Source organism: Pteropus medius, unplaced genomic scaffold (assembly GCF_902729225.1).
Source record: "Pteropus medius unplaced genomic scaffold, Ma_sr-lr_union100, whole genome shotgun sequence".
Classification (NCBI taxonomy): Eukaryota; Metazoa; Chordata; class Mammalia; order Chiroptera; family Pteropodidae; genus Pteropus; species Pteropus medius.
Genome location: NW_024349802.1, coordinates 7146594 through 7162934, shown reverse-complemented (window position 1 = coordinate 7162934; position 16341 = coordinate 7146594). Strand labels below are relative to the sequence as shown.

The 16341-nt window shown below is 39.0% G+C and overlaps 1 protein-coding gene across 8 annotated transcripts in view; it reads left to right on the top strand.

The window, feature by feature from the left end:
- MACROH2A1 (macroH2A.1 histone) overlaps positions 1 to 16341 on the top strand; it is a 73258-nt gene that overhangs the window by 40218 nt on the left and 16699 nt on the right. For 3 of the 8 annotated variants that reach the window (XM_039836076.1, XM_039836070.1, XM_039836074.1), the window contains exon 5: positions 8969 to 9076. In XM_039836076.1, coding sequence (XP_039692010.1) covers positions 8969 to 9076 — 108 coding nt within the window. Of the gene's footprint in view, positions 1 to 8965; positions 9077 to 15205; positions 15306 to 16341 lie in introns of all 8 variants that reach the window. The other 5 variants (XM_039836075.1, XM_039836069.1, XM_039836073.1 and 2 more) reach the window with 3 other exon arrangements.

Genomic DNA, 16341 nt, shown 5'->3' with positions numbered 1-16341 from the left:
TTTGTAGATGTTGAATTGTCCTTGCTTCACTGGCATAAATTCTACTTGATCTTAATTTATGATCCTTTAAATGTATTGTGGAATTTGATTTGCTAATATTTTAAGAATTTTTACATCTATGATCATCAGAGATATTAGGCTATAATTTTCTTTGCTTGTGGCATCCTTCTTTGGTTTTGGTATCAGGGTATTTCCAGCCTCGTAAAATGAGTTTGGAAGTGTTCCGCCCATTCTGTATTTTTGAAGATTTTGAGAAGGGTAGGTATTAATTCTTTAAATGTTTAGTAGAATTCACTAATAAAGTCATCTGGTCCTAGACTTTTGTTTGTTGGGAGGTTTTTGATTACCGATTCAATCTCTTTACTAGTAATTGGTCTGTTCACATTTTCTGTTACTTGATAATTCCCTCTTGGTAGTTTGTATATTTCTAGGAATTTATCCATTTCTTCTAAGTTGTCAAATTTTTTGGCATATAATTGTTCATAGTAGTCTCATAATCCTTTGTATTTCTGTGGTATCCGTTTTAACTTTCATTTCTGATTTTATTTGCGTTCTCGTTATTTCTTGGTGAATCTAGTCAAAAGTTTGTCAATTTTGATTATATTTTCAAATACCAGCTCTTAGTTTCATTGATCTTTTCTATTATATTTTTAGTTTCTATTTTATTTATTTTCACTCTGATATTTCCTTTCTTCTGCTCTATTTGAGCTTTGTTCTTTTTTACTTTTTGAGGTGTTGTAAAGTAAGGTTGTTTATTTGGGATTTTTCTTAATTCTTGATGTAGGCATTTATTTCTGTAAACTTCACCCTTAGAGCTGCTTTTCTTGCATCTGATAAGTTTTGGTATGTTATATCTTCATTTTCATTTTTCTCAAGGTATTTTTTAATTTTTCTTTTGATTTATTCTTTGATGCATGGTTAGCATATTGTTCAATCTCCGCATATTTGTGAATTTTCCAGTTTCCTTTTTTGTAATCGATTTCTAGTATTATACCATTGTGGTCGGAAAAGATGCTTGATAATAATTTTAGTCTTCTTAAGACTTGTTTTGTGGCCTAACATATAATCTATGCTGGAGAATGTTTTATGTGCACTTGAGAGGAATGTGTATTCTGTTGCTTTTGGATGGAATGTTCTGTACTTAATTGTTAAGTTCATCTGATATAATTGTTAAGTCCATCTCATATAATGTGCCATTTAAAGCTGATGTTTCCTTATTGATTTTCTGTCCGGACAATCAATCCATTGACAAAAATGGGGTATTAATGTCTCCTACTGTTTCTCCCTTTAGGTCTGTTAATATTTGGTTTATATATTTATGTGCTCCTATGTTGGGTGCATACATATTTACAAATGTTATATCCTCTTGTTGGACTGATCCCTTTATCATAATGTAATGCCCTTGATTGTCTGTTATTGCAGTCTATGTTTTAAAGTCTATTTTTCCTGGTATAAGTATAGCTACCCCAGCTTTCCTTTGGTTTCCATTTGCATGGAAAATCTTTTCCATCCATTCACTTTCAGTATGTGTGTGTCCTTAAATCTGTAGTGAGTCTCTTGTAGGCAGCAGATAGATGGATCTTATTTTTATCCATTCAGCCACTCTTTTGATTGGAGAATTTAGTCCATTTACATCTAAAGTAGTTATTGATATATATACACTTAATGCCATTTTGCCAATTATTTTCTAGCAATTTGGTAGTTCCTTTGTTTCTTTTCTTGCTCTCTTCCTTTGTGATTTGATGATTTTCTTCAGTGGTATGCTTAGATTCCATTTTCTCTTTTGTGTATCTATGCTAGACTTTTGCTTTGTGGTTACCATAAGGCTTACATATAACCACTTATAACAGTCTATTATATGTTGATAACTTAAGTTTGAACGCATTCTCAAGCTCTGTTTTTATCCTCCCGCCCACATTTTGTTTTTGGTGTCACATTTTACATCTTTTTAATCTTGTGTCTCTTTTAACTAATTGTTTTTACTACTTTTGTGCTTTACCTTCATACTAGCTTTGTTAGTGATTAATCCACCACTTTTACTCTATATTTACCTTTACCAGTGAGATTTATACCTTCGTATATTTTCCTGTTTCTAATTAGCACCCTTTTCAGCTTAAGGAAGTCTCTTTAACATTTTTTTATAAGGCCAGTTTAATGGTGTGGACTCCTTTAGCTTTTGCTTATCTGGAAAACTATCTCCTTTTCAATTTTGAAGGACATCTTTTGCTGGATGGTAGAATATTCTGGGTGGAAAGATTTTACTTTCAGCACTTTGAATATATTGTGCTAGTCCCTTCTGGCCTGCAAAGTTTCTGCTCAAATATCTGATTATAGTCTTATGTGGGTTCCTTGTATGTAACCAGTTGTTCTCTTGCTGCCTTTAAGATTCTCTCCTTGTGTTTAACTTTTGACATTTTAATTATAATGTGTCTTTGTGTGGGTTTCTTTGTGTTCATCTTATTTGGAATTCCTTGAGCTTCCTAGCAGGATTCCCTTCTTTTTTTTTTTTTTTTTTTTTTTTTTTTTTTTGGTAGCTGAGACCAATATTCTGCATGCATGCGTGCATGCGTGCGTCTGTGTGTGTTGCTGAGTATTGATTATCACAGGTTAAGTTAACCTGGCTGCATAGGCAGCTGCTGACTTGTTATATCAGGGCAACTCTCAGGCTCCCCTCCTCCAAATAAAACCAGCTCCAATTCCTGGATGCCTGAATTCTGTCAGGGCTTTCTCACCTCTTAAAATCCAAGTATGCTTGGGCAGAAGTACTAAATCCTTATCTACTTATCAACTGCATCTCATTCTTGAGTGTTTACTGAGCACCTCCTGTATGCGTGGTGTTTACTCAGTACAGCAGTGGTTTTAAACTTTTTTGCTTATATATCTCCTGAGTTTTAAAATCTATCTCATACATTCAAAATTGAATTCTAAGTTTTTTATAATAAATGTAAATATCTACAAAGGGTATGGTTTGGGGTATATAATAAATATTGACATTTAAAAAGAAAACTATTTCATCACTCATTTAAATGTATCCAAAGAAATTTAAATATTATGATGATTTGATATACTATAATTTAAAAAAATAAGGGTTTTTTTAATAACAGTCAGAAAATGGACATTACTTTTCCTCCTTGAGCCCTTTTTTCCCTTTCCTTGGCCCACAAAATTTTATCCTAATGTAACATTTTTATGCTTGTAATATCTATTGATCTCAATAAAAATAGTGTATATAAATTTAAATTTATTTTGAAAAAATTCAGAAAAGCATTAAATGTTATGGATTCTACAGGATTGGATAGTTATCACATTTATTAATAATACACAATTGATCACACTGAAAAATACTTCATACATTTTAATAACTGAAGGAAAAAAGTTTCTTGGAACTGGTTGGATGGAGATAGAATTTTTTAAATTAACTCAAGTATTCTAAAATGAATGTTACTTAACACTAAAATGAGACAGGGTTCAGCATCCTGTATTTTTATATTTATAGGTATAAGTGCCTAGAAAATCTTGTCACAAAAATAAATGGGAATGGAAAAGATTTCGTTACAGCGACATCACTCAATCCTCTGAATTCTGAGTTATATGCCAACAATCACATAATAATCTGCCATCAGTTTGTTTTAATAATTGTCTCTTGGCCATCTGTATGTTTTATTTCAGAATCATTTTAGATTACAGAAAAATTAGACAATACAGACAGTTTCTGAATGTCCTACACCCAGTTTCCTTGTTAACATCTTATATAACCCTGGTACGTCAGTCACAACTAAGAAACTGGCATTGGTATATTACTATTAACTAAACTCAACTCCATCAATCTGTTCTTTAATGATCTATCAACTCACTTTAATATTTCTTCAATTTTATCGAAAGCACGGAATTAGAAACACCTGACCTGCGAAAGGATTTGTTATCCAGCCTTTCCTTTCTTGTTTTCTGGAATGTGTATAAAAAAAGCTTTTCTAATACTTACTATGCAGTTGTTGATTATACCTGTTTCTCTTTCATGTCTCAAATCCGATACACTCAAAGTATTAGGAAAACCAAAATAGTTATAAGTTTAATATATCTTTGCTACTACCATATTTCTTGATATAATGCTTTTTGCCATATTAAAACCTTAGATCTTCAGATTTAGTTCATTTAATGTATGGAAAATGTTTCAGGTTAGCCTAAATGCCAAAGAAGTCCTTATTATTAAAGCAGTCAGCAAAATTAGACCTTATTTCTCAATGTAAGTAAAAATGTTAATGTGTTAGTAAATTTGAATCCTAGATGGGCAAATGGATAGGGCACAGGCTTTGCCCTGAGTTTACTGTATAGATTCATCCTCCAGGAAGGCATTCGTAACATTTCCTACTTAAATATCCTACTTAAAAATTTTTTTCAATTACAATTGACATACAATATTTATATTAGGTGTATAATGTAGTGATTAGACATTTATATAACTTACGAAGTGATCACCCCAATAACTCTAGTACCCATCTGATACCATACATAGTTATTATATTACTGATGATATTCCCTTTGCTGTTCTTTACATTCCTGTGACTGTTTACGAAACTGGAAGTTATACTTCTTAATCTTTTACCCTTTTCACCCATTTCTCTAACTGCCCTTTCATCTGGAAACCATCAGTTTGTTCCCTGTATCTATGAATCTTTTTTCTGTTTTGTTTGTTCGTTCGTTTTGTTTCTTTAGATTTCGCATATAAGTGAAATCAATAGCATTTATCTTTCTGTCTGGCTTATTTTACTTAGAATAATATCTTCTAGGTCCATCTATGTTGTCATAAATGGCAAGGTTTTATTTTTTTATGGCTGAATAATATCCCATTGTACATATGTACCACCTCTTTATCCATTTGTCTATTGATGGATGTTTAGGTTTCTTCCATATTTTGGCTATTGTAAATAATATTTCAGTGAAAATAGGCATATATATATATTTTTGTGATTAGTGTTTTGGATTTCTTTGGATAAATACCCAGAAGTGGAATTGCTGGGTTATATGGTAGTTCAATACTTTATTTTTTGAAGACCCTCCACATGGTTTTCCATAGTGGCTGCACCAGTTTACAGTCCCATCAGCAGTACACAAGGGTTCCCATTTCTCCACATCCTCACCAATACTTGTTGTTTGTTGATTTATTGATGATAACCATTCTGACAGGTGTGAAGTGATACCTCATTGTGGTTTTAATTTGCATTTCTCTGAGAATTGGTGATGTCGAACATTTTTTCATATGTCTATTGGCCATCTGTATGTCCTCTCCATTTTTAAATCAGATTGTTTATTTTTGTGTTTTTAAGTTGTATGAGTTATATATTTTGATCAGGTGTATCAGGTGTATCATTGGTGAATATCTTCTCCCATTCAGTAGCTTTTATTTTCATTTTGATAGTTTCCTTCACTGTGCAAAAACTTTTTAGTTTGATATAATCTCATTTGCTTATTTTCTTCTTTTCTTTCCCTTGCCCAAGGAGACATATCCACAAAAATATTACTAAGAGCAATGTCAAAGAGTACTCTGTATGTTTTCTTCTAGGAGTTTTATGGGCTTACATTTGTCTTTAATTTATTTTGTTTTTATTCTTATAAATAGTGCAATAAAGTGATCTATTTCATTATTTCGCATGTGTCTATCCAGTTTTCCCAACACCATTTAATGAAGAGACTGTTTTTAACTCCTTGTATACTCTTGCCTCCTTTGTCATAGATTAATTGATCGTATAGATGTGGGTTTATTTCTGGGTTCTTTATTCTGTTCCATTGATTTTTGCGTCTGCTGTTATGCCAGTACTATGCTGTTTTGATTACTGTAGCTTTGGAATATAGTTTGAAAACAAGGATGCCTCTAACCTTTGTCCTTATTTTTCAAGATTGCTGTGGCTATTCAGGGTCTTTCGTGGTTCTACATAAATTTTAGGATTATTTGTTCTAGTTCTGTGAAAAATGTTCTAGTTCTGTCAAAAATTGGTATTTTGATTGAGATTGCATTGAATCTGTAGATTGTTTTGGGTAGTATGGATATTTTAAGATGTTAACTCTTCCTACTCATGAGCACAGTATATCCCTCCATTTAATTGTATCTTCAATTTCTTTCTTCAGTGTCTTATTTTTTGAGTATAGGTCTTTTACCTCCTTTGTTAAATTTGTTCCTGGGTATTTTATTCTTTTAGATATAATTGTAAATAGGATTGTTTTCTTAATTTCTCTTTTGGATAGTTTATTGGTGTATTAAAATGCAACCGATTTCTGAATGTTAATTTTTTTATCCTGCTATTTTACTGAATTAATTTATTCTAATGTCTTTTTAGTGTACTCTTTAGGCTTCTCTCTATATAATGTCATGTTATCTGCAAATAATGACAGTTTTACTTCTTTCTAATTCAGATGCCTTTTTTTTCCTCATCTGATTGCTGTGGCTAGAACTTACAATACTGGGTTGAATAAAGTGAAAGTGGGCATCATTGTCTTATTCCTAATCTTAGAGGAAAAGCTTTTAGCTTTTCATTATTGAGTATGATGTTAGCTGTAGGTTTGTCATATATGGCCCTTATTATGTTGAAGTATATTCCTTCTATTCCCCATTTTGCTGATAGTTTTTATTATAAATCGATGTTGGATTTTTTTCAAATGCCCTTTCTGCATCTATTGATATAATCATATGATTTTTATCCTTTATTTATGTGGTGTATCACGTTAATTGATTTGCAGATATTTAACCAACATCGCTTCCCAGGAATAAATCCCACTTGATGATGGTGTATGATTTTTTAAATGTGATACTGGATTCGATTTGCTAATATTTTATTGAGAATTTTTGCATCTATGTTCATTGGGGATATTGACCTATAATTTTCTTTTTTTTGTAATGTCTTTGACTGGTTTTGGTATCAGGGTAATGCTGGTCTCATGAGTTTAGGAGCCTTTCTTCCTTTTCAGTTTTTTGGAATAATTTGAAAAGTATTAGTATTAATTCTTCTTTAAATGTTTGGTGGAATTCACCTGTGAAGCCACCTGGTCCAGTGCTTTTGTTTGTTGTGAGTTTTTTGATTACTGATTAAATTTCATTAGCAATTATCAGTCTGTCCAGATTTTCTGTTCCTTCCTGATTTATCCTTGGAAGAGTGTGTGTTTCTAGGAATTTATCCATTTTTTCCAGGTTGTATAATTTATTGGCATATAATTGTTTGTAGTATTTTTTATTAAACCTTTTTTTCCCTGTGTTTTTAGTTATTATTCTCTTCCACTTCTGATTTTATTTGGGTTCTCTCATTTTTGATGAATCTGGCTAAAGTTTTACCGGTTGTGTTTATCTTTTCAAAGGACCAACCCTTGGTTTTATCGGTCTTTTCTATTTTTTTAGACTCTATTTCATATATTTCTGCTCTGATCGTTATTATTTCCTTTCTTCTACTCACGTTGGGCTTTGTTTCCTGTTCTTTTTCTGGTTCCCTTAGGTGTAAGGCTAGATTGTTTATTTAAAATTTCTCTTGTTTCTTGAGGTAGGCCTGTGTTGTTATAAATTTCCCTCCTCGAACTGCTTTGGCTGTGTCCCATAGATTTTGGGTGGTTGTGTTTTAATTTTTATTTGTCTCAATGTGTCTTGTTCCATTCTTTCATTTAGTACATGTTTCTTTGTCTCCTCATTGGTTGACTCCCTGTGTTTATTTCTACATATTAGGTTGCCTAGCAATATTTCTCAGTCTTGACAGAGTGGCTTTGTGTAGTGGGTGTTTTGTGGGGCTCAGTGGCGCAGTCTTGCTGTTTACCTGATCTGGGTGCTCTAGGGCTGTCCCTTGTGTGGATTGTGTGTGCCTTTCTGTTGTAGTTGAGCCTTGAGTGCTGTTGGCATGTCAGTGTGTAGGACTGACTCTTGTCTGAAGGGTTGTGAGGACTGGCTGTGACTATAGTGGGGAAGTCCTACTTTCTTCATTTACTCCCACTGAACCCTCCCTCAGGATAATTGGGGGAAGGAAAAGGTTTAGTGTCTAAACCAAAAAAATTGCCATTATTCCCACTATCCTCACTCTACAGTATATCTGCAGAAAATCTCCAAATAACTTAAAATATCAATTTTTAATACATCCCTTGTCCTTAACAGAAATGTATAAAAGACTGAGAAAGTCATGCTTTGCTTTTTTAGTGGTGCATCATTCGAATATTTACTCTGGAAAGTGGGAGACGGGTGGTTGTGCAAGGAGACCCAGCATGAAACCGTGACCACAGGTGTAGGTCACTCTTAGGGCAGGGCAGTTTTAGGAAAAAGTACATCAGAAAGTTGAGGATCTGGAGACTGATTAAACCCATCCATGCACCATACCCCTTGGAAAACTCTTGGGAACCCCAGGGTACATATATTTTATTCCCAGTGATGTTGGTTAGAGGCCCAAGAGCATGCCAAGATCCATGCCTACCAAAGGGGCAGGGTGAGTCTCCAGGGGACAGATGGGTTCCCCAAGAGCCACCATGTGGATCCTTCTCTAATGCTGGTTTTAGTGAAGGAAAGCCAGTGAGTCTTACTTTCTGGGCTGGGGTGGGGAGGTTAGAAGAACTAATAACCTAAAACTGTTTTTCCTCCTCAAATTTGAATACTGTACAGATATCTAGGAAGTAAAGACCCTTAATTAAGAGACATTTACTGGGTCTAAATTTATGAAAATGGTTGTGTTCTAAATTATTGTTGTAAAATTTTGCCTTTAAATAGCTTTTTAAAAAATATTATCAAGTGTTGAAGTACAGTTTAATGTTCTTCGTAGAACTCTTGTACTTCAAAATAAGCCACAGCCCCCACTTTGAGAAAAGCTGAAAAGTGCTTGGGGTTTAGTTCCCTGTTTTCTCTTGAGTATTATGGGCAAGGCCTCTGAGCTGCTTCCTATTAGAAAAGCCTAGGTTCCTGGGGTCTTTGCCGGTGTGGGCCACATTCTGACTCCTTTGTTTGTGCAAGAAGAAGCAGGGAGAAGTCAGCAAGGCAGCCAGTGCCGACAGTACGACCGAGGGCACGCCCGCCGACGGCTTCACAGTCCTCTCCACCAAGAGCCTCTTCCTGGGCCAGAAGGTAGGCAAATGTGCAGCCTTGGTCAGCTCGCGGGCCTGGGAAAGAGCAGTACGGACCTCATGAGTGTGGGCGGAGAAAGGGGGTAGGGGTGGCTTTAGGAGGGGCCTCAGGGAAGGCCATGGCAGGAGCGCTGAGGGGAGACTGGCAGGTAGGAAGAGGAGGTAATGGTAAAGAAGAGGGAAAGGCTCCTGTGGGGGGTTGGTACACCCCAGTTAGTCTTCGGAAGGAGCTGTTATCTGGGATAACCTGGTCATCATATAGCTGTGGCCGGAAAGACAAGTTAAAACTGGGTCCTGGAAAAAGAAAGATCCAGTGGGCAGCTCACTCCTGGCGGGCGCTGAAGATAGAGCCCCTGACCCAGGGGGTGGGATTGTTTCTGGATGTACATAAGGATGCGCTGAGCTGCCTGGCAACTCTTCGAGCCAGTCGTTTGGTTTTGTTAACCATGGGCAATATATTTTCAGCTACCCCAGTGATGCAACTTTGCCAGGACGCCATGGTTTTGTAAAAGATAATTCACTTTTGTTGAAAATAAAAATGATGCAAAGGCTTTTAAGACCTGAGAGTGAAAGTTAATCTTTCTCTATTAACACTAAAATTGGGATGGAGAAAGAGGAATTTAAACTTCCTTTAATTTAAATTTTAATCTTATATTTAAAAAAATTAAAGTCATGAATTTGACCTTCCATGTAAATGGTGTCTAGTTGGAATGTGGTTAACAACTTGGTTCTGAAGTTGCATCATTTTTAGAGCCTCATTGTCAGCTTTCTTTTGCGTCTCAGTGACACAGTCCTGCTCACGTCATCGCAAGTGCTCCTCCTCCTCTCCCCCTTCTTGTCACTGGGGCAGGCTCTCATGATGTAATTTCTGTGGTGGACTCTGTGTTCCAGCAAATAACCATTACAATTTACATCTTATAAACACTATCTGTATTTTGTATGCATTTTTCTAAGGAAAATAAGCAGCACTAGTTGTCATCTTAAGGTCTGGGGCTTTTGACAGTTTTTGTTTAAAGTATTTTTTTTTTATTTGTTTAAAAAATTCCAGCTCAGCAGTGAAGGCAGCCACCTGGGTCTCTGTGTATACCCTTTAACGTGTCCTTTGGGGAATATATTGAAAGTTAATGTGACCTGTCATCCAAATTGCTTCGGTTTAAATGAAAGTGTGAAACGCCTGCTAGTTGGGACTAGCTCCTCTGTGCTTTAGATCCCTAATTCAGACAATTAGCTAGGACTTGAAAGCCTGTTCAGCAGGTAGGACACTTCAGTCTCTGGGGCCACCCTCTCCCTCACTCCTTCCCCCACCTTACCCTTGGGCGCCCTGACCCTGTCCTTTCCCTTCCCAATATCCTTCTTGTTCCCCGCTGCTGGCTACTCTGAAGCCAGCCTTGGGTCAGAACTCCTCACATCCTTTGGTGGATAAACTCAAACATTTCCAAAATAGCAGCACTCAGCTCTACAATGGAGATGCCCTTCTTGCCCTTCTTGATCTTGGATCAGGGCCTTGTCTGAGCTCTGCTGCACTTGGGCTCTGGAAGGGAGTCCACAAAGACTGCAGATACCTTGCTAGCTCCTCTGCAACCAAGCAGCACGTTCTCTATTTTGGGCACACCTGATCTCAGACCTCAAGACCAGGTGCCACAGGCATGAAAGTACCAGAAAGTACAAATCCAGCTAATGCTGGGGAGGAAAGGGCTACAGAGAAGTATTGATACTCTGTAATCATTTACAGATATGTCATCTAATACTATTCATGACAGAGGAAATAGAAGAAGTGGGTTTGATAAATGACACTAATGTGCCTGTTTGATGTCTCGACTTTTGGAGGGAGAATCTGAAAGGATTAGTTGAGCTGAAACCCGGTATAGAGTGATCAACTATAAGAGAAGGGGCTGAGGGCAGAACCAGACAGACCATGACCTTTTTTTCCATAGCATGCAATTAAATGTCAGCCATGAGAACAAAACACCAAGTGGCCATGACACTGTCCTTCGTGTTAAATGTGCTTACAGCTTAATGACCCAATATTTCCACATCCAGGACGAGGGACCCCCAGTTCTAGCACTGCAGATGCCCTTTAGTAAACTGTGTTCCCCCAAATGTGGTCAGCCTGGGCACCAGTATTAGAAAGCAGTGTGCAGCAGAGGGACCAAGTATTTATAGTTTGGAGCATTATTTTGAAGCAATTTTTTCCGGCCCTTTATCAGATATTACTGGCAGGTAAAAGTCATGGCATGTAGTGCAAAAGGGGCAAGAGTCAAACTGACACATATGAATTTTTTACACAAAGAACATTGTGACTTGGATTTTAGGAAATGTTTCAGAATGGTACTTTAGGACGATGACTGTATGGTACCCCGTGCTCTATGAGTCTTATTTTTCCACCTGTGACAATGAAACTGAGGCTTGAATATTGCAAACAAGCTAGGGTGGAGAGAAGTGAAAGAAGAGAAGTGTTCCCTGTAGCCGCATAAGGCCTGGTTGCTAAGCTACTCACAGAGGAAAGCGGCCCGGGCTTAGGAGCATGGGATCTGGTGGTGGTGGTTGATGTATTTCACATACTGAAGTCCAGGAATAATCACCCTCATTACTCGATGATTTTACCCAATGTTCACACACACTGTTGAATTATTTTCAAAGAGGAAACAGTGCTGCGACTCTGAACTGACTAAATGTTTTTGCTTTGTGGTTTATCAGATATCACAGCCCCTTTTCAGAGATTTGAAAACCCAGTGGTTTTATTTCCAAAACACAAAAATAAAAACCCACTGCCAATGTGTATTTCTATAAATCTGTGCAGAAGTAGTAAATTTCATAGGGTCAGTGGTATTTGAGGCAGTTGGGAAGGCAGCGTAAGGAGGGTATGAGTGAGGCTTCACACCTCCCTGGCTGTCTGGATTGTATTTGTAGCCCTCCAGCAGCCACAGCCCTGCAGGCCACCAAAGGCAGGGATGTGGTCCCATGGGTTTTCTCCCTCAGATCCAGACACATTAGTCCTGGGGCTGGAAAACCGTAAGGAGAGAAGGGGCTCTTGAAGCAGCTGTGAGAAAGGCCATTACCCCTTTTCCATCCTGTGGCTGATGATTGGTGTCTGCGACAGTTTAGGAAGCTAATGAAGCCACCAAGAGTGATGACTCAGCTCCTGGGCCTCCAGCAGTGTCCACATGTGTTCTTATCTTTATGTGACATGTTCTGACCTGAAACCCACCATGTACCACCACCATGCCTGAGGCTTCTGGGGGAATCGGGGTGGGCAGCATAGTACAGATAAAGGAGTCTTCATCCCAGAGGTGAGGGCAGGAGGATAGGCCACAGAGAGAACACGACTCTCCAGGAGGGATTTAGAATCAGTGTCATGGAGGACACTGCCTTTTCCATCCTCTTTAGCTGAAGTAGACTGAGTACAGGAAAAGAGTTGCATTTCATGTGACTAGCACAGGGAAATAAGACTGGCCAGTCCTTTCTCTACCTGTCTAGTAGGAGGGAATGAGAGACACCAAAATTTGACAATTACAGACCAGACTAAGCAAGTCCTTCGGATAATCTTTAATAATAACTTTCATTTCCTAAAATTGAATTTCTGTTCATATCATATTTTTAAAAAATAGGATCGTACTATCCTGTAGCCAAGTAGGTCATATCAAGGCAGCCTGGTTGTCCATCCAGTAGCTCCAAGCCACCAGATCCTTCCCTATTATTGGCAGGCCACCTCTTGACCTGTCCTAAGTGATGGATGCCAGCCTCCTTTTCAGGATGGCCAGGTTGTCTCTGAGCCATCTCAGGTACAAGCCAGGCCAAGGGCCTGGTTCCCGACTTGCCACTTCCATTAGTTCTGCTTTAAGGAAGGGGGATGTTCCTTCATCTCAGAATTATGTCAGGATGTTGGACATTTAATTCCAAATCCATTTGTGTGCCTATAGAAACCTGAGCATTGTCTTAGGCATTGTGTGGCACTTGGGGGAGGAGGCAACCTACTCTCGTCCTCAAGGAGCTTATACTCTAAAGTTTACATCATGTGTAGAGAACAGGTTAACGCGGGCATAACCACTTAGGGGTGCTATGGACATCAGAGGTGACAGCAGAGCCAGCTGAAGTTAGGATAATCAGGTCCCAGTGGTGGAAAGGATCTTGAAGGACACTTGGCTAAGTTTGCTTCTCCCAACTCCACAGCCAAGTGGGACCCCATTCTGTTCTATAACTAGCAGTACCCTTTAGTCATTCATTCCAGTGGCCAACAATCTTCACAGATATTTTAAATTCTCTGCGCTTTGGTTTAAAACTTAGTTTTCCACTTTCTCAATGATGAGGCAAAGAAGGTCACCTTATTCAAATTCTGAAATCATTAGTGACCCTCTTCTCTCCTGGAAAATCAGGCTAAACTTGAGAATTTTCAGAGTTCCCCAGAAATCTATTTTACCAGCTACATGCCCCTTTGGCTGAGAGACCCAGTTGGATTTGACCCTGGACAGTGGTAGGGGTTGGGGGTAAGGGCTGGGGCCTCGTAGGACTGAGCATCTATTCTGCCCCTACCAGGCCTATTCACATGTCCACTAGGCAGTGCATCCTCTTCAGGCGTGCATACATGACTCGTTTGTACCCCATGCGCATAGGTCTTACTATGTACAGAGGAGCTGCGTCTCTCTTCATGATCATCTCACTGTTAGCTTTTTCCCACTGGTCCTGAAAAGCCCAAGGAAGAAAACTTGTTCCTTTTTTCCCTTTGAGTCTAAACTGAAAATGCAGACCACTGCTTTGTGACAGGGCCTAGCCAGAGTCCTTCCCTGGCCATGTGACCAAATTTATCTCTACACCTGTTTTCTCACAAAGGATGATGACTTTTAATTTTATCAGATCCCTTTTTTGAGAATCTGCTGACTGCTTCTAGGAATGGGAAATGTGGGTTTATATTTCGGATGCTTCTAGAATGTTAGTTTTTTTGTTCAGTTTTGTTTTCAACAAAGTGTTTGGCCTCAGAAATTGAGCGACTTGGAGTTCAGTTGCCAAGAGTAGTCTCCCTGCCAAGTGGCCTTGGAGTGAGAGCCTGGACAAAGGCTTCTGCCCTGCTGGGCCCTGCATGCTGCAGTCAGCTCTTCCAGTCTGGATCTCAGTCGTCTGGGGCACCAGCTCCTCTGGGGGCTCTTAGGCATTGCTCTTCGCTGCAGCTGTTAGGAATTTATATCACTGAAGAGTGAGCATCTCCATTGAGACAGAGTACTTTGCTGCAGGCATTTGTGCCTAAGAACAGGAAGGGGAAGAATAGGACCCAGGACAGTAGTTCCCTGGGCCAGCAAATTCCCATTGCCCCTCCAACAGCCAAGTCTAGAACTTAGGATTCCTCTCATACTGAAGGTTGCTATGGAAGCAGAAAAACAGTGAAGAGGGGGGACATTCAGTGGCTCTTTAGGAAAAGCCAGTTCATTGGGTACTCATAAACTCACTAAAGGAAAATGCTTGACCCATTAGGCATCAGAGTAACCTCACCAACAAGGAGAAAAACACTTAAAAGACATCGTCTCACTAGACAACTGCTATTTCTCTTCCTGGGTTTCATCAGAACTTCAGCATTACATGACTAATAACATGTAAAATTAGCTGTTACTGAGCAACAGACCACTCTTGCTCCTTGGCACCCCTAAGCAGGGCAGGGAGCCAGCCAGCCAGTAGTCATGGTGCTAGTGACAGCCTTAAAGACCCATGGCCAGTAGGGGTTTGCCCAAACCAGCTGCAACTTCCGCACCATCCCAGTGCTCAAAGAGGACAGTCACATATAGCACCCCTGCCCCAACAGTGAGCACTCTGACTGAAGGTCCTGACAGCTGCTTTTCTTTGGCCCCCAGGTCACAAGTTCCTTTAAAGGGAAGTGGATCCACCAGTCCCATGTGGCTTATGCCTCTCTTTTGCCCCAAGCATCAACTAACGGATTCTAGACCCCCAGCCTAGCTTACTTCCTATGAGCATCCTGACATTTAGTCTTCTGTTAAAAGTGGATATACTTTAGCCAGTAACTCCCTGTTCCCTTTTGAGCTCAGTGCACTTGGAGTGTTCACTGCCCTCATCTGTATCCCAAGGCTCACTTCTCTGTGACTTCCCAGCTGTCCTGTTATTTCCCACCTCATGCTTTTCTTTTCAGCTGAACCTTATTCACAGTGAAATCAGTAATTTAGCCGGCTTTGAGGTGGAGGCCATAATCAATCCTACCAATGCTGACATTGACCTTAAAGATGACCTAGGTAATTGGGGATGGGGTTTGGCGCCACCAGCTGTCAGGTGAAAAGTTATGGAACCCAGAATTTAGACTGTTTTCTCAAACTTCAGGTGGTCAAGTCAGATTCCCAAATCCAAGATGAATGTTTAAGTGTAGACATTGGATGTCTACTTACTCCAGGCCATTCCAAATGGAAACGATGTTTCATTTACTACAATTGGCTGATTTTTCCTTGATTGTAAATATATCGCCATCTAAATTCTCTTCCATAATGATCATACTGACTGCTGGTTACTTGGGGGGATTTTTTTAATGTGTTTTTTTTTGTTGTTTTTTTAGAACTGAAAAATCTCAGGTAACTACAAAACAGTAGTTTCTCCATTTAAGCCTTAATTAGAAATGATGCTTAAACAAAGCTTGAATGAAGTCCCCTGAAAAGGGTGACGAACTGCATCAATATACAATTAAGCTGTCTTTAATCTACCAGTCAATTGGTTTCCCCCAAATTTACCACCTATTGTCACTTCTTCAACTATTTATAACTGAAAACAGTATATGACTGAGTGCCACCTTCACGAATTATTTGGCTAGAAGGGCAATATCTCTTTCTGAGCCAGTTCCTATGGAGGAAGGCTATGCCTCAGAGCCACCAGGTCTCCCTACTCAGGAGGGTGGCGGGTTAGGGCCAGCTTAGAGTTACCCCTCAGGTGTCCCACTCTGTGGCTTCATTAACATAGAGGAACTGTCATGGGCACCATAAAGGTTCCTGTCCTCTTAGTTGTGAGCCTTGCCAGGGGCAGCAGGCCAGCCGATGCACACACTAAGGCAGCCTCATGCCTGATACTGACCTATGTGCATTTTGTGTGCCTTTAGTTTCCACTTTGGGCTGCCTTCGAGGGTTGGCAGATTTCCTTTCTGGGAGAGAGGCTCGTTCCAAAATCCAGGCCTGACCTACACAAACGGGTATAGTAGTGAGCTGAAGACATGGGAACTGAGATTCAAGAATGTCCTACTCGAGCTTGTTTTCCAACTGCCTTTTATAGGTACTTTCTTAAAAAAAA